Consider the following 25,067-nt stretch of genomic DNA (forward strand, 5'->3'; position numbering starts at 1 on the left):
GATGGAAAATGGTACAAATTGCCAGGAAAGAAATGCCATTTTTCCTGAAGCTCTGGATCTGAACAGCTTGCCTATTAAGTTGCTCAATTAATGCGATTCTATACTATTCAGTCTTCTCGGTGGAATTTTCTCCATATTCCCTGATGCTAATTGGCTATGTTCATTGATTCACACCACTGTGAATTTCTTAAAACCTTTGAAAACTTCAAATGTTCATGATGCCTTACAGGCATCCTCACGACCCGGTCTCTCACGTCCCAGGAGACCAGGTGCACCTGTGTGATAAGGCCGGCCTCTGCCCCAGGTTCCCCTTCCTGCCTTCCCTGACTGTGATCTAGTGACACTCAAATGCACCAGTAAAATACCCCATGCCTTTTGCTCCACCCTGACTCAGCAATGAAGGCACTTGGCCACCAGCCCTCACTTTCTCTCAGCTCCCACCTGGCTGGCTGAACCTGATCCCTTGGAGCCGGTCCTACGAGGTCCTCTTCATGTGTGCTGTGGCTCCCTCTCTAGAATCTGTGAGTATAATAAGTCCCTGAATTTCACATGCCTCTCCCAGCGTGAGTTCCACAGTTGGAGTGATCCTTAAAGACACCACCAGGGGAACTTACTCCCCCATTTATAACACGCACATTTTATTACTTTATAAACTTCCTTATTTTCTCCTTTGGAATGTCTATGGCATTCAAAGTCCGTATCACAGCATTTTGAACTCTCATTTATGTTACCCCCTTGCTTTTAATATGAACTGGTCAGACCAAAAGTTCTCAGAAGGCAGAGCCTGTGGTTCCCTCGCTCCTCCCTCTAGTTGGGCTCTTAGTGCAGTACGTGTCTCACAGTGGGCACATCACAAGCATTCACTGAATGTACGAATAAGTTCTGTCCCCTCGACTGACTCAGGACAATGTGTTAGATCCATTCCATGTTATTTCCATGCGCGGGTCAGTTTCATTTTGCCTTTGGAACCTCTCAGGGCCCCCAAGATGGTGAGGGCTGTGGAATAAACGCTCTTGCAAACGCATGCTGACTGATTCCTCCATTCACTGCAAGGATGTCTTCAGATGCCTGATGCAGACTGGCAGGTTTACAAGAAGACAAGGAGCTGCCATTCGCACTGCACATCTGAGGGCACGGGAGGCGCAGTGTGAGGTCAAGAGAGTAAATCCGCATTTCTGTCACTTGGACACATACCCGGTCGCTTGGATGTGATGGGAGTCTCTCTTGCTAACGTGGCAAATTCTCCCCCTGGGAGGAGGGCCTGAGTCTGCCGGCTGCCTGCAGTCACAAAAACTGGCAGAGCCAAGGAATCCTGGGCACAGCTGTCAGTGAAGGAACAAAGGTGAATGGGAATTTGTGATGAGGGAGGACCTTATGCTTGGGGCCTTTTAAGAGTTTTTATCAAGAAAGAAGGACAGGCCTGGCTTGGTGGCTCACACCTGTAATCCCAGCACTTTGGGAGGCCAAGGCAGGTGGGTCACTTGAGATCAGGAGTTTGAGACCAGCCTGGCTGACATGGTGAAATGCCACCTCTATGAAAAATCCAAAATTAGCTGGGTGTGGTGGTATGCACCTGCAATCCCAGCTACTCTGGAGGCTGAGGCAGTAGAATCGCTTAGAACCGGGGAGAAGGAGATTGCAGTGAGCTGAGATCGCGCCACTGTGCTCCAGCCTGGGTGACAGAGCGAATCTCTGTCTCTAAAAACAAACAAACAAACCAGAAAAGAAAGAAGGACACTGATCATGGCCCACAGCAGGGAGATGGGGCGCCCTGTTCTGGGGAACAGGAGACTCAAGGTGCACCTGTCTCTGCACTTGCTAGCCAATTACCTCATTCTGTTGGCTCAGGGTTACTCCCTGCCAACACTCAGCAGCTTCTTAAACCCAAAAGTTGTTTGTGAGTGACAACCTGTCATAGCCACTGCTAAATTGTGCAGGACCAATGGGATCGAGTCTTCCCACCTCTCTGCCTTATACGTGAGGGGGAACAAAGGCACACACACACACACACACACACACTCACTCACTCATTCAACCACATTTTACTTTTTTTCTTATTAAAATCAGAAGTGCATCTCTGATGTAATGCACTGAGGAGGGCATAGCATCTTGCTAAAAAGGCGTAACCTCAATCCAATCACCAGAAAATATCAGACAAACCCATACTGAGAGACACTCTACAAAATACCTGACTAATGCTCTTCTAAAGGGTCGAGGTCATTAAAGGCAAGGAATAACGGAGGAACTGTCACAGACTGGTCAGGTTAAAGGGATGAAGGAGACGTGACAATTAAATGCAATGTGGGATCCTAGATGAGAAAGAAAGGGCAAAGTTAGGAAAAGTCCGTAAATTAGCTAATGGCTTTGTATGGATGTTAATGTCTTGGTTTCGATCTTTGAGTTACGGAAATTTAAAATGTGGACATTGGGGAAGCTGGGTACGCTCTGTATGGAAACTCTGTGTTCTATCTGTGCAGAGTGTCTGCAAGTCTAAAATGATTTCAATATAAAATGTTTAAAAAATTGTAGTGGGGAGGATTGATTAAAGCTGGAAACCATCATTCTCAGCAAACTATCGCAAGGACAAAAAACCAAACACTGCATGTTCTCACTCATAGGTGGGAAATGAACAATGAGAACACATGGACACAGGAAGGGGAACATCACACACCGGGGCCTGTTGTGGGGTGGTGGGAGCGGGGAGGGATAGCATTAGGAGATATACCTAATGTTAAATGACGAGTTAATGAGTGCAGCACACCAACATGGCACATGTATACATATGTAACAAACCTGCACGTTGTGCACATGTACCCTAGAACTTAAAGTATAATTAAAAAAATAGAATTTACCTCATATCATTGATATGAAGATAAATAAGAGTATGTATTAAGTACTTTGCACAGTATCTGGTGCATATTGAGTACTTAAAAGCTATTAGTTGTTATTTAAAAACAACTGGAAGTATAGGCTTAACATTTCAGAAATAAATTCAGTGCTAATCATTAGATTTTTGCACTTGAACCTGGTACAGTTAAACCTGTGTGCTTGTGTTTACTTGTTTCTCATTTCATCCCACAGGTGTGGTCAAGGAATTTTTTTATTTTAGGGGCTAATAGTTATGAGTTGAGGTGTTCAAGGCTTGAGTCTCTCCAGATGCCAGGCTTACGTGTGCTCCAGTCCACTTTTGGGATTCTTGATGTGAAATAAGTGTGTAAGAAACTGACTTGGCTTGGATGCTAATCAAAGTGAAAATATTACTCTCTAGATAGGGTTAATGGGGGCGCTAACATTTCCTATAGTTTTCCCTTTTCCAATTTTCTGGTTTTGACATTGTTCTTTTTAAAATAAACGTATCACTGGGTGCGGTGGCTCACACCTGTAATCCCAGCACTTTGGGAGGCCGAGGTGGGTGGATCACCTGAGGTCGGGAGTTCAAGACCAGCCTGACCAACATGGAGAAACCCCGTCTTTACTAAACATAGAAAATTGGCCATGCATGGTGGCGCATGCCTGTAATCCCAGCTACTCAAGAGGCTGAGGCAGGTGAATCGCTTGAACGCGGGAGGCGGAGGTTGTGATGAGCCGAGATTGCGCCATTACACTACAGCCTGGGCAACAAGATCAAAACTCTGTCTCAAAAAAAAAAAAAAAAAAAAAAAATCTATGGAACTATAATGAATTGACTTAAAGAAATATGTTAAGTGATTAATAATACTTATGTCCCATGAAATTGCCAGCAGTAATAAAGGTGGTACATGAAAGATCAAAGATTGGGAAAGAAGGTTTTAGAATGAGGGGAAATTTCACTTTGTTAACAATAAAGTAGCTTAAACTGTGGCCATTTAAAAAATACTAAGGGAAAAACATCTATAGCGCAAAAAGGTAGAATCTTACTCCTAACACTCTTCAACCAACTTCACCCAGAATAAATGGAGAAATAGGGGAAAAGCAATTTTATTCTTTAAACACTTCAATTTTGTCCACTGTGTGCAACAGCTAAATTAAAGTATACAAGTTCAAAGCCTGATTTCAGGAGCAGCGACTGAGTATGGAGGAATAACTACTCTTAACAGCCACTCAATATTTGTTTCACAAGGATCAATTATATACCATGGCTAATGCACACTTGCAGTGTGCGCCCTGCCACAGCGCAGGTGGTGAGTGCAAAACACACACCGAGAGTCCTTTTAAGCAGCTAAATGGACACCCCATTACAGATCCATAATGTAGAATGGACGCTCATCTGCAAATGGATTTAGAGCAAAGGGTTCTTAAATGGCCGGGGTACTTAGGTTTAAAAGGCCAGTAACTGGATGTGCAGTCAGAGCACACATGGTTTTTAGGATTAATAATACATCGATGTGTGTCAGTGTTAATATACATTTACAGCTCACAGGCCATGCGGCTGAGGGTTCAGCCCATTTGCAGCCACATATAAAAGGACGACTCTGTCCTTCTTCTTATTAATGCCTTCACTCCCAGGAAAATTAGATTACACAAGGAAAGCCATTCAAATGACACTGAGGTTTTCCTTCCTTTAAAGCCTCCGCTAGGAAAAGCGCTCGGCCTGGTGATGCATGTGCTGTTCTCTGTTCTCCTTGCTCCGTCAGTGACCCTCAGAGCCTGAGGGAGGCGCTAGGAGGAGGTCCAGTCTCCACTGTTCACTTTGCTGATGTGCCCCCTGCCATTGACAGAGTGCACTAAGCCTGGCACAGCCCAGAGGGCTGTTGGGTGGTTTCTGGCCTGACACAGAGCCCTGAGAGCTGTTGGGCGGCATCTTGTCTTTTTTTTTTTTTTTAATTATACTTGAAGTTCTGGAAAACATGTGCAGAATGTGCAGGTTTTTTACATAGGTATACATATGGTTTGCTGCACCCATCAACCCGTCATCTGGTTTGCTGCACCCATAATAGTTTGCTGCATCCATCGACCCATCATCTACATTAGGTATTTCTCCTAATGCTATCCCTCCCCTAGCCCCCCACCCCCTGACAGGCTCCACTGTGTGATGTTCCCCTCCCTGTGTCCATGTGTCTCATTTTTCAGCTCCCACTTATGAGTGAGAGCATGCGGTGTTTGGTTTTCTGTTCCTGTGTTAGTTTGTTGAGAATGATTGTTTCCAGCTTCATCCATGTCCCTGCAAAGGACATGAACTCGTCCTTTTTTATGGCTGCATAGTATTTCGTGGTGTATATGTGCCACATCTTCTTTATCCAGTCTATCATTGATGGGCATTTGGGTTGGTTCCAAGTCTTTGCTATTGTGAATAGTGCTGCAATAAACATATGTGTGCATATGTCTTCATAGTAGAATGATTTATAATCCTTTGGGTACATACCCAGTAATGGGATTGCTGGGCCAAATAGTATTTCTGGTTCTAGACCCTTGAGGAATCGCCACACTGTCTTCCACAATGGTTGAACTAATTTATACTCCCACCAACAGTGTGAAGGCGTTCCTATTTCTCCAGATCCTCTCCAGTATCTGTTGTTTCCTGACTTTTTAATGATCGCCATTCTAACTGGCATGAGATGGCATCTCATTGTGGTTTGCAGATGACGTGATTGTATATTTGGAAAACCCCATCGTCTCAGCCCAAAATCTCCTTAAGCTGATAAGCAACTTCAGCAAAGTCTCAGGATACAAAATCAATGTGCAAAAATTACAAGCATTCCTATACACCAACAATAGACAAACAGACAGCCAAGTCATGAGTGAACTCCCATTCACAATTGCTACAAAGATAATAAAATACCTAGGAATACAATTTACAAGGGATGCGAAGGACTTCTTCAAGGAGAACTACAAACCTTGCCTTCTTTTTAAGTTTATCGAAGCTTTCACCATACTGTGTGACAGAAGAGATACCTGTGAGTGGTGTCATTTAGGAATTAAGTCTCACGCACGTGCCATCAGACCCAGAACTTTAAGTACAGAAAGCCCCCTTCACTTGTCAGCATTTGTAAGGATGGAACTCTCACATCTTTGAAATATTGAGACTATTTGAAATAGTATTTTTCAGAGCAATTGTGGTGAGGGTGGGAAAGGAGAGGCACTACTTAGTATTTACAGAGCAGCTTTATTAATGATTGTCTTGCAGAAAGTCAAGGCAGGAAGCTCTTTTAATAAAGCACACATAAAAATAATGGGAAGATTAGTCAAACATATAAATAAATAAAATAATATGCATAATTAAATAAGAAAGTCCAGCCCTTTGAGGCCTTATTGTGCCCTGCTAAGAGCTTTGTGTGTGTTATCTTACACTATCCTCAAAATAAACCTAGAAAGTAACTCTCCACTTTTCCAGATGAGGAAACCAAGGTTCAGAAATGTTAGATCAGTCACTTAATGTCAGATACCCAAAGGCAGAGCTGGGATTGGAACCCAAGATTGCCTGACTCTGCAGCAAGTATGCTTAACTGCTCCTTCACTATTTTTCAGACTGTGATATGGCTTATTAGTGGGTGGAAAATCAGTGTAATGGGTCATAACTGGTATTAAAAAAAAATGAGGCTGGGCACAGTGGCTCATGCCTGTAATCCCAGCACTTTGGGAGGATGAGGTGGGTGGATGACTTGAGGTCAGGAGTTCGAGACCAGCCTGGTCAACATAGTAAAACCCTGTCTCTACTAAAAACACAAAAATCAGCCGGGTGTGGTGGCACACGCCTGTAATTCCAGCTACTTGGTAGGCTGAGGCAGGATAATTGCTTGAAACCGGGACAGGGAGGTTGCAGTGAGCCAAGATCGCACCACTGCATTCCAGCTTGGGCGACAGAGTGAGACTCCACCTCAAAAGAATAAAATAAAATAAAAAATGAAATAGAATAGAAAAGAAACATGGAGTAAAATATCATTTTGTGAGTTTTGTTTCAACTTCCTACTTGTATTTAGACATACACACTTGTGTGTCTATGTGTCTGTGTATCTGTGTCTGTGTGTGTGCCTGTGGGTAAAAGTGTGAGATCCTCTGCTCTTCACTATACCTGCCTCTGATAGAGCCATCTGAAGGTCACATTGAAGGTCTCTTTCAAGCAAGGTGTGCAGCCTCTAAATTCTCTGTTCTTGTGAGAAGCATTTTCTTTCTCATATTACCTTTCCCCCAAGAATCTCAGGGCTCCAGCTATTCTGTGCACAGCAGTGTAGATAAATTAATAATACAATTTAAAACCAATTCCACCAAGATAAATAGCGCTTCCTAGATTAAGAGTGTAGCTGGCCAGAATGAATGAAATTTACTAACCCTGAGATGCTTAATCTTCCATTACATAGAAGTTAATGATTATAAGAAAGGAGTGATGGTAATTCACTTCTGCTTTTACAGGAAATCCGACCATCTCATTTTTAGCACATCTTTCTTCTCAGCACACCTCAGTGCCAAGGATAACTGCCCTGCTCCTATAGGTACGTTGGCCAATGTTCATAAATCAAAGCCTACTCTTTACCAAAGGCTTATGCCTTCTGGCATGCATGGGCTTACAAGATGTCTCGGGGGAATTTGACGGGAAGGCTACTTGGGTGCCCCTTCTGTTACCCACTCAGAGAAGCCTAGGGAGGGTCGGTTTTCCAACCATAGCAGGGAAGCGGTGGCACATACCTTTAGCACAATCTGCTCCTAGAAATCCTGGGAAACAGTGACACACCCCGGACACACATTCACCATTCCCATGGCAGTTACGTGGACAGTCCTGCACTGAATCTGAAAGAGAGACAAATGTAGTGATTACCTTTTCCTCTGCCTACTGGTGCAGTAATTTAACCATTAGTAACTTGCCACTTTTAAAGACCAGTGGTAGTAACCTCAGATGCCTATAATAGGGGATTGGTCAGGAATACGAATGAGTGAAGGAAGAGAATAGGGAGTGGTGGGGACTGGGACAGCTTCAACAGTGCTCTCCAGGTGATGGCCCCAGGCAGGAATGCAGGGCTAGTAGTGCTGTAACTTTCACTTTTTAAGAATAAACTACCAATCTCATCCATCGTAGTGGCTCACAGCTGTAATCCCAGCACTTTGGGAGGCTGAGGCAAGTGGATCACATGAGGTCAAGAATCCGAGACTAGCCTGGCCAACGTGGTAAAACCCCATCACTACTAAAAATACACAAACACACACACACACACACACACACACACACACGGACACACACACAATTAGCTGGACATGGTGGTGCATGCCTGTAATCCCAGTTACTTGGGAGGCTGAGGCAGGAAAATAGCTTGAACCCAGGAGGCAGAGGTTGCAGTGAGCTGAGATTGCACCATTGCACTCCAGCCTGGGCAACAGAGCGAGACTCAATTTCAAAAACAAAACAAACAAACAAAACAAAACAGTAGAAAAAAATAAACTATCAGTCTGGATTTAAAAACTATGAAAGCTCCCACGTTTAAATGTTGACAAGTTTTTAAACACTGTACCCACAACCACCCCCCAACCTTCATCATCCCACTCAGTTAAGATTTGGTCTGATGTACAGGGTATCAGTTTTTAGCCTTAGGTATAGAGAGTGATTCTTCAAAATAGGAGCAGTTATTCCTAACCTCAGATTTGTAGAGTAAAAATATTCCTTGTTTTAAGGAATTCTAATAAAAGAAAAACCCAAATGCATAAGACTGCTTAAATTAGGCAGGATTTTGGAATTCTTTAAGTAGGAGGTTTGGGGTTATACAAATGTCCTTTTATGCTTAGCTTTTAAGGATGTTATTTTTCATGAAAATGAATTAATTCACATTCGGCTCTAACCTGCATCACCGTCTTATCTTGTGATTTACCTTTCTATGTGTACTCTCAAGTAATACCTTCAAAGGAATGATTTTGGAACTTTTTAATGTTGATTTGGGTCTGCACAGAAATAGTCATATTCTTTAAAAATTATTACCATCATCCTAATTTTTGTCTTAAAACAAAATACATTTAGACTTTCAGGTTCCAAATTACTAAGATGAAAAGGAAAGTATAAGCCACTATTCCAAATGTGATGTGATATCACCCTTGGAGAGTTGGGGACTTTGACCTGGTGACATGGTATGAAAGGCTGTGAAGTCTAATTGATCCTAATGGAGTTACCTGAGAGTGATAAAGGATGTGTTGCCTTTAAACCTGATTTCCCATTTACTCCCACTCTGGATTGAAACTTCGAATCACACAGTTTTGTTTTCTTTCTGCAGTGTTTCCCTTCTCAACTCTCATCTTCCAGAACTACACTGTAGTTGGTTTCTGGCACTCGGCGGAAAACTCAATGAGTGTATTTGCTTTTTCAAAATCAGACAAAAGACCATAGACCCTATCAAGCCAGTTTCCTTAACGTGTAACAACAATTAACATTTCAGAATGAAACTCCTTGAGGTTGGCTGTGTAAATGTCGGCTGAGAAGCATCCAGGTGGCTACCTATTTGTTTCATTTATTCATCACTCATTCAAAAAGCGTTAGGTGCTTTTGTGGATCAGCAAATCAGCAATTTCACAGGGTGCTGGGACATCATTCTCCCTGGGTCTCTCATGTTTCTGAATGTCTTGAGAGCACAGGCATTGACTGCCTTAGTTCTGAACTATCTTTTCAAGGCTGTCTGTATTGGGAACACCCTTGGGAGACAGCGATAGTGTCTCTCTCCTGAGTAAAGGGCAGGTTTACTTATTACCCAGTATAGTAAAGACAATGTCTCCCTCTGGAACAAAGAATAAGCATGCTTACTGCCCATTCTAAGAGGCTCGGGTTCAGTAAGCTCAGGGTTTTTCTCCTGCGATGCAACCCATGACATGTACTGGCATCACCCGACCTGAGGGAGGCCCTGAGGTGTTACTCTGAGGGAACTGGGGCTTGGGGAACAGAACACATGCTGACACTCTGGATATTGCATTGCTCTGAGTAATAAAGTCCCTTGTCTCTGACCCATGAGTCTCATGTCTTCTGATGGCATCCATGAAACTGTGTCAGGCTAACATGTTAGCTTGCAATTAGGGTAAGATCTCAGATCTGTCACATTCTTACATATGATTCAGTCTACTAACTGAGCACTTATATGCAAAGCACTATGTAACAAGCCATTGGAGATACCATGGTGACAAAGACAGATATAGTCCCCTCATATGCAAAGCCCTTATAGAGCTTTGCACAATAATGGAGAATACAAGCCAAAAAAATCAAACAAATTAAATAAGTAAAAATTACAATAAGTGCTTTGAACAGAATAGGATATTGAGATGGAGTAATGAAAGGAAGCTACTTACAGAGAATGTTCAGGGAGGGCCTCTCTGCTCTATGCAGGTGACTCTAAAGGATGAGCTGAAACCAGCAAGCAAAGAGCTGAGGGAAGGGTATTCCAGGTCAGAGGAATAGCTTATGCAAAGGCTCTGGGGTGGGAAAGAGAGGAACTGAATCCAATGTGGATGCAGGGTAGCAAACAAGGGAGAGTGTGACATTAGTTGAGTTTGGAGAGATCCAGGCAGGGAGATGGATCATCCAGGGACATGTAGACCAGCGGTCCCCAACATTTTTGCCACCAGGGACTGGTTCCATGGAAGACAACTGTTCTACAGACTGGGGCTTGGGGATGGTTTCGGGATGCACATACATTTATTGTGCACTTTATTTCTATTATTATTACATTGTAATATATAATGAAATAACCATGCAACTCTCCATAATGTCAAATCAGTGGGAGCCCTGAGCTTGTTTTTCTGCAACTAGATGGTCCTATCTAGGGGTGATGGGAGACAGTGACAGATCATCAGGCATTAGATTCTCATAAGAAGCATACAACCTAGATCCCTCGCATGCACAGTTCACAATAGGGCTTGCCCTCCTATGATAATCTAATGCCGCTGCTGATCTGACAGGGGGCGGAGCTCAGTCAGTAATGCAAGCAATGAAGAGCAACTGTAAATAGAGATAAAACTTCACTTGCTCACCCACTGCTCACCTCTTGCTCTGTGGCCCAGTTCCTAATGGGCCACAGACCTCATTGTGATCTGCACATGGAGGGATCTGGGTTGCATGCTCCTTATGAGAGTCTAATGTCTGATGATCTATTACTGTCCCCTATGACCACCAGATGGGATCATCTAGTTGCAGGAAAACAAGCTCAGGGCTTCCACCGATTTGACATTATGGTGAATACTGATCTGTGGCCCTAGGGTTGAGGACCCCTGCTGTAGAACATGTGGATGACTTGGGTTCTATTCTGGAACTTCTGGGTACAAATGAAACATTTAAACAGAGAAACATCATTCTCCAGCTTGCATTTTTTGAAGTCATTCCTACATTGAGGTAGAGATTGCTTCTCATCGAGCATCTGGGTCTGGGGATGGTTTGGTGGAAATTGACATTCCTGAGGTCAAGGCTCCCTGTTCTCAAAACTTACATCTTTGGTGATCAAGCAGCAAAGGTCCAGGAAGTTCTTTGCCACCACAGTCCCACGGAAAAGGCCCGAGATCTTTGCACAGTCTCTTTGCTTGGCTGGAGGGCTTCGCTTGAGGTATTTATCATTGTGTCTCAGGCTCCTGGGTGTTTTCCTCACTTTCCCCAATCTGGGCTTTGTACCACTTCCTCTTTGCTCCTGTAATTCTTATATATATCTATCTTCTCTCACCAAGCTCTCGATCTGAACTGTTCATCGAGGTATTCTCAATGCTTGGTATACAATAGGTGCTTGGTAAATAGCTGTTGGTGTGTGCTTATGTGTGTGTGTGTCTGTGTGTGTGTGTACGTGTATGTGTATGTCTATGTGCACGTGTGTCTGTGTGTGTGCATGTGTGGGAGGGTAGGAGAATCCAAAATAAACAAAAATTGTAATAAAGAGTATTTTTCATTTAACTTTCCCAACAACTCATATTTAAAGTATTTTGATAGTTTCTGGGGGAAAAACAATGATGTGGCAAAGCTAAAATATAAAGGAGCTCACATTTCAATCCCCTTTCTCCAACACTCAGTTAAATATTATTTTTAAGGTATTATCAGTTTTCCTTTTTGTTTACATTTTCTTGAGGAAGAAGTGGCCTCCGGATGTGAGATCAAGCCCAGGAAATGGGATTTTATCCAAGTGGAGGCTGGCATCGTGCTTCCAGAAAGCTGTTCTGTTGTCTCGAGAAGAAACTCATTTCCGAAAGCAGGCTGCTTTTCTCCAAAACACATCAAAAGACTTCCCCACGTCAAAGGTATATTTAGTGTGATCGCTGGTAGACACCTGTCTAACATTTTCCTTCTGTTTCACATCACGGGGGGTTTACAGCGCTCCTGGCTGCTCTTGATGGAGAATGTTCTGATGACAGGTATGTGTGGGAGAACCTCTGAACAAAATAAAACACTGTTCTTTTCCCTGCATTTCAGGCCAATTACTATCATTGCTCCATCAAGATGTCTGCCCAACTATTAGGCCAATTACCTTTGACTTTCTCTCTGAGCTACAGTCCAGACAAGAGAGATCCTCTTGGGAGAATTGCTATTCCCAGCTCCAACAGGCCAGAGTGAGTGATGGCCTGGGGGAAGGGAATTTCACTACCACAATGCCTGTGTCCATGTGGATAAAGGAAAGGGAGGACAGAAGCTGTTGTGAAATAATCTGAACCCCAGAAAATGTGCTAAGTTTAGAGGGAAAAGGATTTAGTTGGCTAGAATCCAAAGAAATCCAGTGGTTAAGAGCACAGGCTCTGGAAAGTATGAATCCTGATTTCACCTTTTCCTGGCTGTGTGTGACCCTGGGCAAGTTTTCTAACTGCGTTTAGTCTTGGCTTCCTCAGTTGGAAAATGCAGAGAATTGTGATAGTGCTACCTCATGTGGCTGCTCCATGGGTTGAGGAAGCAAGAGACACGAAGGCATAATACTGGGGCTAGCACACCGTTGACGCTCTATAAATGCATAACTGTTCTTGTTGTTATGAACCACTTCTCTGAATTCTTGTAGACCCCAGCTGAGCCAGCTGCTGTGCAGGGTGTGTGCTGTCACGTACGTGTCAAGCCTCTTGAGTTTAAACACAAAGTGACACAAAGGAAGTCATTTCTCATCATGTTCTTAAACTAAAGATTTTAAAAAATCTCAACATCTCAAGCTGGTTCCAAATTTGTTTCCAGTTTTTTCCTTTTGTGAGGTAGTCTCTACCCTATTACTTTTCTTCCCCATTGGTACCTAACCTAATTCTGGGTATTTTCCCTCTGTGGAGTGCTTCTCCACTGACTTGCATTATACAAAGTTTATGACATGACTTTAGAGTAGGGGTTGGCAAACTTTGTAAAGGGACAGAGAGTAACGATTTAGGCTTTGTGGGCCATATGGTCTCTGCTGCAATGACTCAACTCTGCCGTGACAGTGGGAAAGCTGCCATAGACAATATGTAAACAGATGTATGGGGCTGCTCCAATAAAACTTTATTCATAAAAACAGGCAGTGGGCCAGATTAGGCCCATGGGCTACAGTGTAGCCAACTCCTGCTTTGGACCATTTGGCCAGCCTTGATAGGGTCAGTCTTTGCTTAGCAGAAGGAATAAGGATTGACTTGAATCCCATGGTCAGTACCAAAACTCTATGTGATTTTACACCATTCTGAAGTTGTGGCCACTGATGAAGAATTGCCACCTGAATTTCGGGTTGGATTACATAGCTCTTTGAAGAGTCCGGGAGCCCCTCAGGAGAATCCATGGGACCAATGGAAAAGTTCTTAAAATGTAATCAATAGAAAAACAGCGATACTAGATGTATTCCTAAAGAAAAAAAAAAAATCGGATGTCACTTAGTGACTACCAACTCATGCCACACACGTTTTATTTGTCATGATAGTCACATCACCCTCTACTTCCTGGATGTGGTCATTACCTTTTCACAGATGATGAAACTGAGGCTCAGAGAGATAAGTGAATTGCCCAGTTAAGATGTGGGGAGGAAAATACTGGATTTAATGCTGCAGCTACCAGGTCTTTCTTCAAGAAGCCACCCTGTGGGGGCTTCCCCAGTGAATCTTGAGATCTACAACTAAGAGTTGTTGGGACACATGGTGTTGTACGAAGGCAGTGGACAAGACCCAGAAACCCATGCCATTTCCACTGTTTCCACAACCTGGGTCTTTGAGAGATTCAGCTTTCTGAATCTCAATTTATTCTTCTGTGAAATGGGTCTAATAATCTTCCCTGATTCACAGAGGTTCTACCCAGTATCAATTATTATTGTCAGGAGAAGATTAAAAATCCCAGTAACATAACTTTAATGAAAACATCTACAGCTTCTTTGCTTGTTAACATACTTAGGGTTTGTTGTAGAAAAACTTTATGAAATCTTCCTCAAGCGAATGACCCTTTTAGAGCTTCGTATTGCATGTATAAGGACATGTTCATTGAAACTTTGCTTTTCCCTTGATAGCTAATAGAAAGCAGGGCTACCCTATGCCAAAATGATAAGTACTTAATTAAAACACTTTGAGATTTACCTACTTAAGAATAAAAACATGATTTTTAAATGACTATATAATTTCTCTGATTTAAACTTTTTAAAAAAATCACTTTTTATTAATATTTTCAGGTTCCCTTAATTTTTAAGAAAAATTCTGAGCTGATATGAATCGCCAGCAGTTTCTTTACTATATGCTTAGAGATGTATATATTTATTTTATTTAATCCCCATGATGGCCCTATGAAGTGGGCATTCATGTTAGTTCCTATTTTACTATGAGGAAACTGAGGCTTATCAAAGTCAAGTGATTTGCTTAGGTGGTGTAGTCAGGACTCAACCCAGGCAGTCTGACCCAAACTCTTAACCTCAATTTCATCTTTGGTGGCTTTTTCATGGTTTAAGCAGCATTTCCATTTAATCAGAGCTAGTTTCAGGTGGGTGACACTACAAGGCCTAAACAAAGGATCCTGGTTGGTTGTCATCTGTAGTAGAAACTACCTTAGAAGATGTGTCTTCTGCAGAGATGCCCAGAACATTTCCATCTTCCCTTCATGGCGTGCCATCTCAGAGACCCCACACCTACCTAGGACAACAGTATTGAAGGAAACCATCTCTTTGTCTTTTCCATCATTGTAGAAGGCCAGATGCCACAGGCCCACATCCAGGTACTGCACAAACACGGCTTCATTCTGAACCAAGGTCTGTATGCTCCGGCGTTCCCTGGGAGACTCAACCACACTCCACTTCTCCTTCCCGTCCAGACGTTCCATGAAGTCATACTGGGAAAAGGAGAGAAAGTACCATGTATGAGACAAGGTGCGGATGTGGTCCCACACCTGGCACCTTCCCCCCCACCCATTTGTTCATGGAGAAAGACCTTTTTTGTAGCACATTTTGCTATGAACTTACCCAGGAAAACAAGAGCCGCAAAAGGTGTAACAATAGTAACAGTCATTATTTATTATGTTTTATAGTTATTGCTACTATTAATACTTTTATTACTCTAGGCCACAATCTCTTATCTGTTGTCCTGAAATCCAAAGAGCTTTAACCCAAAGGTTTTTTTCTTTTTGTTTGTATGTGTGCATCGTGTGTGTGTGTGTGTGTGTGGTGGGGGGAGTGGTATACGCTGTTGCTCCAGTCCCCCTCTGTATTATGTAATACAGAGGATATGCAAAGTATAACTTTTCCATAATCCTCCAAATTCTGAATTCCAAAATGTAATTGGTTTCCTGAGAGTTTCAGATAAGGAATTATGAACCCATGTTACCAGCTACCATTTTATTGATCATTTACTAGGAGAAATGGCACAGCAGAATGGCTATGATGAGGGCTACGGAGCCTGAAAGAATCCTGAATGAGGTGCTTACTAGCTTCTCCTGTCTGTGCCTTGGTTTTCCCACTGGCAAAACTGAAAATAAGAGTATCTATGTTATGGGGTTGTTGTGAGGATTCAGATAATATTTAGACAGTGCCTGGCACCCAGTAAACACAAAATACATGTTAGCTGTCATGATCATTATTATCATTTTATTAATTCTTGAAGAAACCCTGATTTGGTACCTATCTTGGTATTATTTACATCCATATTTTACAGGTAAGAAAGCTGAGGCTCAGAGAAGTCAAGCAACTTTTCCAAAGTCACACAGCTCCTAAGTGGCCAAGCAAGAATTTAGACATAGATTGGCTTGGTGTTTATGTTCATGCCCTTATAGTGCCTGGCCTTGGATAAACCAGCAATTAAAGTTTAACTTGTTTCAGTGGAAACCAGGTTCAGAACTGGAAGTGATTAATGAGAGACAGAGTGGTCAACTAAGGCTACCAGGATAAGGGGATGGGGAGGTCAAATGGGACCCAAGAGAGGCTTGTTCTAAATAATAGGTGAAATGCTGTAGCAGGCAAGTGGGAGCTATTGAAGACTCTTGAGCAGTGACTGATGTGATGAAAGGGATGTTTTGAGGAATTAGTTTGTAGGAAGGATATGAGATATTCTAAAGGGAGAAAAAATGAAAGCAGGAGGACAAATTAGGAAGTGATTGCAGAAACCCAGGGGTGAGGTGAAAAGGGTTTGATTAGGACAGTGAATGAGAAGGGGGGGACAACTTTGGAGGAACATTTCTAAGGAAGAGGTGACAGGGCTTGACCATGGGCTGGACAGTGAGGATGAAGGAGAAGGCAAAGAGGACACGAGTGTTTCTTACTTGTTGACAAGAAAATCGATAAAACCCCAGGAGAACTGTACTAATCTTGTGAACTCTTGCAAAATCACTGCATAGAAAAGTCACTTCCATGCTGACTTCCAGAGAACATTCAAAGTGTAGGTTTTAGCCGATGAAAACCACCACTGTAGGATTAAGCGATCTCTCCACTTTCCCTTCCATAAAAAGGTTTTTATGGGTTAGAGACATCAACTATAACCCCTTTTACGAACTTCATAGAATGAAACTCCAGGAATCTCCTAATGTGCCTTTCCCATCGTCAGAATCGCTAGTTTTTCCACCTGAAATGTGATCACTGAAAACAAAAGACTCTATAATCTTAAACACAAAGGCTTTGCCATCAGACAAACCTGGGTTTGAATTCTGACTCTGTCACTTACTATTCTTTGATGTTGGGCAAATCTACTTTTACCTTCTTCTTGGTTTTCATACCAGGGAATAATCACACCTAACATTCAGGGAGGTTATAAGGATGACATGAGATAATGCTTAGGGCAGGGCCAGGAAGATAATAACTATTTTATTAAGTACCTAGGGACTATGAGTCACCTACTTGCAAATCATAATGATCATGGAGGAGCAGTGTGTGGTTCTAGTTTCACATGTGGGGCGCTGGCAACGGCCACTGCTTAGAAGTTGAAATTTTCTCCATTTCTCAAGAAATGAGAGTATTTAGCTTCTCTCTACCCCGTATTCCATTGGTCACAGCTGTCTTTGTGGGGTAAAATAAATGATTTAAAGTGATATGACAAACCGATGCTGCTTTTGGAGACCTTTCTAACCAAAACATTTGTTCCTTAGCAACCTCGAAAATGTCCAACTGCAAAGACCCATGTCTACAAATTGCTGTCAGCCAGAGGAATGGCTGTAACTTCCTTGGTGCCGAGGTGAGAAGGATCTACTTCATTTCGGGTCCAAGTAATCACCCCCATGAGGAAGAGTTTGAGGAAGGTGATTACTTGTGTGGGGCCATTGCTCATTACTAATTTGGGCATCAGTCATCTCTTGCTGAACCCCGTGACCAGCCAAGGGACAAGGAAATGGCTTAGGACTAGTGGCAGTGCTCACCGTCCAGCCCAGTAAATTACTCTAAGAAGAGGCATTTTTCAGGGGAAAGAGAAGACATCTATTTTGGCTGGCTCCACAGAGTCCCCCCGCACAGAAGCACAGAGGGCGGTTTTCATTTAAGGAAGAATCGGTAGCCAGGGGCTCTGGGAGAAGATATTGACTCTGATATGATACGGTGTCTGATGTGTCTCAATTCTGTAGCCCTTTATTGTGCTTTATTATCTTCAAAGCACTTATTACCCCCTAAAATGATATAATTTATTTTTATGTGTGTTGTCTTTCTACTAAGAAGAACATAAACTCCAGGAAGACAGAGGTTTCACCTGCAGGGTAGAGTGGTGAAGAGTAAGGCCTTCAGAACTACTGCCCCTCTTCCTTCCCAGGTCAGGCCAAATGATCCTCAAGATCATTTCTTTCTTTCTTTCTTTTTTTTTGAGATGGAGTCTCGCCCTGTCACCCAGGCTGGAATGCAATAGCTTGATCTGGGCTCACTGCAACCTCCACATCTCGGGTTCAAGCAATTCTCCTGTCTCAGCCTCCCGAATAGCTGGGATTACAGGCACCTGCTACCACACCCGGGTAATTTTTTGTGTCTTTAGTAGAGACAGGATTTCACTATGTTGGCCAGGCTGGTCTCGAATTCCTGATCTCGTGATCCGTCCGCCTTGGCCTCCCAAAGTGCTGGAACTATAGGCCTGAGCCACCGTGCCTGGTCAAGATAATTTCTTACAGGACAACAGGACAGGATCACCCAGGAAAAGATGGTAGCATCTCCTGTTGGTCAAATTCCACTCTATTATGTGTAGGGTGTTGGTTCATCGCAATTACCCAGGAGTGTCCCAGTTTATACCTCTTGTTCCTCCTTTCTATCTGAAAGTGCTCTAGAGTAGAGTGTACATAGGGTCACTATGCATAGATTAACACGTGTTAAGCAGCATCGCACAGCATCATTCACTGCTGCTATAACTTGGGCAAGGGCTGGAGGCTAGAAATGCAGGGAGGATAAACTGAGCCAGCCATGGAGACTGCCTTCCAGGATAGAGAGACTGGGGGCCAGCGTGAAGCTGGCTTGCAAGGAGGCCATCTGGTGTAAGGGAGCCTCTGCTCTCTAGGATTCCTAGGCTGCAGCCTGGCCAGCTTGCTTGGCAGACTGGCTGACACTAGAAGGAGGGCATTTTCCAAAAGCTCAGGCCCTGGCCAGAGTTTCCTTTTCATCCCTCAACAGTGGGAATTGATAACTCAGGCTTAGTATTGGGGACATCTGGCTCCTCTGTTCTAGGACCTCACTGTGATCAATTCGGGACATGGGGATGCTTTGGGGGACCAAACTGTGCCTCGTTGACTAAAGAGATTACTCTGTAGCGGTCCTACCCATTAGGTCTGCAGAAGCTCTGGAAGGGGTTTAGGAGGCACATGACCAAATCCCAATAGAAGGATGTGTCTGTGCACGGGCTGGATGCGGGAGGAAGTTTGCCTCCCAAAGCCGCTTGCGTCTCTTGCAGCCACCCAGAGGATGATAGCACAATAACCCAAAGTAAACACCACCTCTCCCCACCCAGTTCTCTCCTTTTCCCTGGCCTCTGAAAAATAACCCACACTGGCATGCAATGTGAGGGCTGTGCCTTTGAGTCATCAGTCATACCCCAAAGTGGCATGAAAATGCAACTTTTACGAGAGCTCGAGAGGCAAAGAAATAAACCATAGCAAATATTCGACTGATCCAATTATAAATCTCCCCACTTCTTGGCAGAGACTGAGGAGGAATGGTAATTAAGATAACTTAGTGGGTTTCCAGAGGAGCGGGAGAAGAGCAGCAGAGCCTGGACCGTGGAGCGGGGGCTGTTAGTTTCCCAGAAGGGAAGGCGTCCACAGGCAGGGAGTGGGCAGCCCAGAGATGCTTCTAGAAACCACACTGATACACACCTGCCAGAGACGGCAAGGTTAAAGACAGACTCATTGCCCTTGGGGAAGATGTTATTACTGGGTCCAGGACCCCCCAAAAAGGGGAGATGACTTCATTGCTATTTGGAACGTTTTCTTGCTGGGGGTCAACGCGAACGGGAAAAGCAATAAATGCTGACATTTCCCCGGGAAGCCTGCCACTCCCTTCACTCTGCACTGGCAGCATCGCCGGCCTCCTGACGACGTCTGATGTTGATTTTACCTCAGATGGCAGGGCACACTCAGCAGTTGGTGGGATTGCAGGGAAGCGGCACGTGTGAGCTAGGGCTGCTTGAAGCCACATGACCACAGGGTCTCTGGTCGCATCCAGAGATGGTGGGAATGACTTAGCTGTGGTGGGTCGCTCACTCATGGGGGCCTGTTCATTTCTTTCTGCCTCCAGCCAGGCCTGTGGCAAAGTGCGCCTGGCTGATTCCTCATTAAAGCTCAGCACAATTTCTTTGCTCTCCTTCAAAGCGGCTGAGTGCTCAGAGAAGGGGGAGGAATGACAGCCGTGCTCCAGTGGGGGCTGGCTTCCCTGAGTGCGGCCTTGCCTGTCTTTTTCAGGACTCCCTGCTCAGTTCCTACTTACAGTATCTGAGTCACTTAACTAAATGCAATCGGCCCAGCTGCAGGCACCACTGCTCGGGCCACTATGAGAACCAGCCCCTGAGCTTCCGGACAGGAAACAGCATCTGCATTTCCAGACTGTAGCAGCTTATCATGCCAGGCTCCACAGGCAAGAATCAAGCAGAAGGAAGCTAGAGCGGAACCAAACAGGGTTCCCTAAAATCAGCAGCTGGGGAGAATTTATCTTACAAGGGTGGAATTCTTGATTCTTTCATTACATGTCCTCTTGCAGCAGCAGCAAAAGTAATAATAAAAAATAAGAGCCTATTTTTGCCTGGGCACTTGCTACATGCCAGGCATAATAGCAAATGCTGATGTGTGTTATCACATTTCATCCTCCCCAAAACCCTAGTCTCATCTCAGAAGAGAACAGTGGTTTTTAGAGAAGTTAAGGAATGGATCCAGTGCCATTGAGCTTGGTTGGTGGCCAAGCAAGGATTTGAAGTTGGATTTGCATGAATTTTAACAATTATGGGGGACAGATCCATCTTTTCCAAGAACCTAGTTGTAGCTGCCAGCATATCTGGTGGCTGGCCTGGTTTGTAAGTCCCCTCACGATGCCGCTGAGTGGATAAGAAGGAGGAAGGAAGAGCTTAGCAGTGCTAGGGTCAGACATGGGCAGAGCAGGCTGGCCTGAGGACAGGGAGACATCACACTGGTGCAGAGAAAAAAGGGTGCCTGGAAGGGTTTGGATGGCTTTGCTGGGTGTTGGCTGTACTTGGTCTGTAAGTGGCTTTGGGAGCTGGGCCCTTCCCAATTCCCTAAACGCCACTCTACCTGTATGTTTTCCAGCCACACTGCTGTTCTCTCTGTTCCTGGAAGATGCCAAGCTCATCCCAGCCACAGGGCCTTTGCACCAGCCTTGTCCTCTGCCTGGCCTGTTCCTTCTCCTGATCTCGCAGCTGCCTGCTTCTTGTTAATCCTGCCTTTGCCTAAATATCATCACCTAAGAAAGGGCTTCCCTGACTACCCAATCTGAAATACCTCTATCAAAATGTAAATCAAAACCACAATGTGATACCATCTCACACAAGTCAAAATGTCTATCATTAAAAAGTGAAAAAACAACATGCTGGCATGGCTGTGAAGAAAAGCGAACACTTACACACTGTTGAGGGGAATGTGAATTAATTCAGCCACTGTGGAAAACAGTTTGGAAATTTCTCAAGTAACTTAAAACAGAACTACCATTCAACCCAGTAATCCTATTACTGGATATATATCCAAAAGAAAACAAATCCTTCTACCAAAAAGACACACGCACTCATATGTTCATTGCAGCACTATTCACAATAGTAAAGATGGGATCAACCTAGGTGCCTACCAACAGTGGATAAAGAAAATGTGGTACATATACACCATGGAATACTATGCAGTCATAAAGAATGAAATCATATTTTTTTCAGCAATATGGATGTAGCTGGAGGCCATCATTCTAAGGAAATAAATATAGGAACAGAAGACCAAACACCATATGTTCTCACTTACAAGTGGGAGCTAAGCATTGGGTACTCATGGAAATAAAGATGGAACAATAGACACTGGGGACTACTAGAGAGGGCAGAGAGGGAGGGGGCAAGGGGTGAAAAACTACTGGGATTTTTACTGTTGGTTAACTATTGGGTGCTATGCTCACTACCTGAGAGATGGGATCATTTGTATCCCAAACCTTAGTATCATACAACATACCTAGGTAACAAACTTGCTCATGTACCTCTGAGTCTAAAAAGAAAGCTGAAACTATTTTTTTAAAAAACTTCTATTACTTCTTCTTGTTTCCATCCTCAGCAAAAACTCATGATTCTTTGAAAAAAAAACTTGCTACTGATTTACCAATTTCTAATTAATCTTCCTCCTTTTGGATATGAACTTCCTCTAACACTTAAGAGTGGGAGACTTGTCACTGGAGTTCCAAGATGGCCAAATACGAAGAGCTGCAGTCTACAGCTCCCAGTGTGAGCATTGCAGAAGACAGGTGATTTCTGCATTTCCAACTGAGGTACTGGGTTTATCTCACTGGGGCTTGTCAGACAGCGGGTGCAGCCCACAAAGCGTGAGCCAAAGCAGGGTGGGGTATCACCTCACCTGGGAAGCACAAGGGGTCAGGGAATTCCCTTTCCTAGCCAAGGGAAGCCGTGACAGATGGTACCTGGAAAATTGGGACACTCCCACCCTAATACTGCGCTTTTCCAATGGTCTTAGCAAACGGCACACCAGGAGGTTATATCCTGCACCTGGCTCGGAGGGTCCCACACGAACGGATCCTTGCTTATTGCTAGCATAGCAGTCTGATATCCAGCAGCAAGGTGGCAGCGAGGCTGGGGGAGGGGCGTCCACCATTGCTGAGGCTTGAGCAGGTAAACAAAGCAGCCAGGAAGCTCGAACTGGGTGGAGCCCACCGCAGCTCAAGGAGGCCTGCCTGCCTCTGTAGACTCCACCTCAGGGGCAGGGCATAGCTGAACAAAAGGCAGCAGAAACTTCTGCAGACTTAAACGTCCCTGTCTGACAGCTTTGAAGAGAGTAGTGCTTCTCCCAGCATGGAGTTTGAGATCTGAGAACAGACAGACTGCCTCCTCAAGTGGGTTCCTGACCCCCTAGTAGCGTAACCAGGAGAAACCTCCCAGCAGGGGCCGACTGACACCTCATACAGCCAGGTGCCCATCTGAGACGAAGCTTCCAGAGGAAGGATCAGGCAGCAACATTTGCCCTTCTGCAATATTTGCTGTTCTGCAGCCTCCACTGGTGATACCCAGGCAAACAGGGTCTGGAGTGGACCTCCAGCAAACTCCAACAGACGTGCAGCTGAGGGTCCTGACTGTTAGAAGGAAAACTAACAAACAGAAAGAAGGAAAACTAACAAACAGAAAGGACATCCACACCAAAACCCCATCTGTATGTCACCATCATCAAAGACCAAAAACCACAAAGATGGGGAGAAACCAGAACAGAAAAGCTGAAAATTCTAAAAATCAGAGTGCCACTTCTTCTCCAGAGGAATGCAGCTCCTTGCCAGCAACACAACAAAGCTGGACAGAGAATGACTTTGATGGGTTGAGAGAAGAAGGCTTCAGATGACCAGTAATAACAAACTTCTCAGAGCTAAAGTAGGATGTTCGAACCCATCGCAAAGAAGCTAAAAACCTTGAAAAAAGATTAGATGAATGGCTAACTAGAATAAATAGCATAGAGAAGACCTTCAATAACCTGATGGAGCTGAAAACCATGGCATGAGAACTACGTGACGCATGCACAAGCTTCAGTAGCCGATTCGATCAAGTAGAAGAAAGGGTATCAGTGACTGAAGATCAAATGAATGAAATGAAGTGAGAAGAGAAGTTTAGAGAAAAAAGAGTAAATAAAAAGAAATGAACAAAGCCTCCAAGAAATGTGGGACTATGTGAAAAGACCAAATCTACATCTGATTGGTGTACCTGAAAGTGATGGGGAGAATGGAACCAAGTTGGAAAACACTCTGCAGGATATTATCCAGGAGAACTTCCCCAACCTAGCAAGGCAGGCCAACATTCAAATTCAGGAAATAAAGAGAATGCCACAAAGATACTCCTCAAGAAGAGCAACTCCAAGACACATAATTGTCAGATTCACCAAAGTTGAAATGAAGGAAAAAATATTAAGGGCAGCCAGAGAGAAAGGTCTGGTTACCCACAAAGAGAAGTCCATCAGACTAACAGTGGATCTCTCGGCAGAAACTCTAAACTCTACAAGCCAGAAGAGAGTGGAGGCCAATATTCAACATTCTTAAAGAAAAGAATTTTCAACCCAGAATTTCATATCCAGCCAAACTAAGCTTCATAAGTGAAGGAGAAATAAAATACTTTACAGACAAGCAAATGCTGAGAGATTTTGTCACCACCAGGCCTGCCCTAAAAGAGCTCCTGAAGGAAGCACTAAACATGGAAAGGAACAACCAGTAGAAGCCACTGCAAAAACATGCCAAATTGTAAACACCGTCGATGCTAGGAAGAAACCGCATCAACTAACGAGCAAAATAACCACCTAACATCATAATGACAGGATCAAATTCACACATAACAATATTAACCTTAAATGTAAATGGGCTAAATGCTCCAATTAAAAGACACAGACTGGCAAATTGGATAGAGTCAAGACCCATCAGTGTGCTGCATTCAGGAGACCCATCCCACATGCAGAGACACATATAGGCTCAAAATAAAGGGAGGGAGGAAGATCCACCAAGAAAATGGAAAACAAAAAAAAAGCAGGGGTTGCAATCCTAGTCTCTGATAAAACAGACTTTAAACCAACAGAGATCAAAAGAGACAAAGAAGGCCATTATATAATGGTAAAGGGATCAATTCAACAAGAAGAGCTAACTGTCCTAAATATATATGCACCCAATACAGGAGCATCCAGATTCATAATGCAAGTGCTTAGGGACCTACAAAGAGACTTAGACTCCCACACAATAATAATGGGAGATTTTAATACCCCACTGTCAACATTAGACAGATCAATGAGACAGAAAGTCAACAAGGATATCCAGGAATTGAACTCAGCTCTGCACCAAGCAGACCTAATAGACATCTACAGAACTCTCCACCCCATATCAACAGAATATACATTCTTCTTAGCATCACATCACACTTATTCCAAAATTGACCACATAGCTGGAATTAAAGCACTCCTCAGCAAATGTAAAAGAACAGAAATTATAACAAACTCTTTCTCAGACCACAGTGCAATCAAACTAGAACTCAGGATTAAGAAACTCACTCAAAACTGCTCAACTACATGGAAACTGAACAACCTGCTCCTGAATGACTACTGAGTACATAACGAAATGAAGGCAGAA

The 25,067-nt window shown here is 43.7% G+C and overlaps 1 protein-coding gene across 18 annotated transcripts in view; it reads right to left on the reverse strand.

The window, feature by feature from the left end:
* Window positions 1-25,067, reverse strand: part of TENM2 (teneurin transmembrane protein 2) — a 1,678,453-nt gene that overhangs the window by 163,513 nt on the left and 1,489,873 nt on the right. For all 18 annotated transcript variants that reach the window (XM_055285322.2, XM_055285321.2, XM_055285327.2 and 15 more), the window contains 2 exons: window positions 14,959-15,154; window positions 7,600-7,701 (listed from right to left, as the gene is read on the reverse strand). In XM_055285322.2, coding sequence (XP_055141297.1) covers window positions 7,600-7,701; window positions 14,959-15,154 — 298 coding nt within the window. The remainder of the gene's footprint in view (window positions 1-7,599; window positions 7,702-14,958; window positions 15,155-25,067) is intronic.

The sequence above is a fragment of the Symphalangus syndactylus genome, chromosome 7, assembly GCF_028878055.3.
Source record: "Symphalangus syndactylus isolate Jambi chromosome 7, NHGRI_mSymSyn1-v2.1_pri, whole genome shotgun sequence".
NCBI classification, from domain to species: domain Eukaryota; kingdom Metazoa; phylum Chordata; class Mammalia; order Primates; family Hylobatidae; genus Symphalangus; species Symphalangus syndactylus.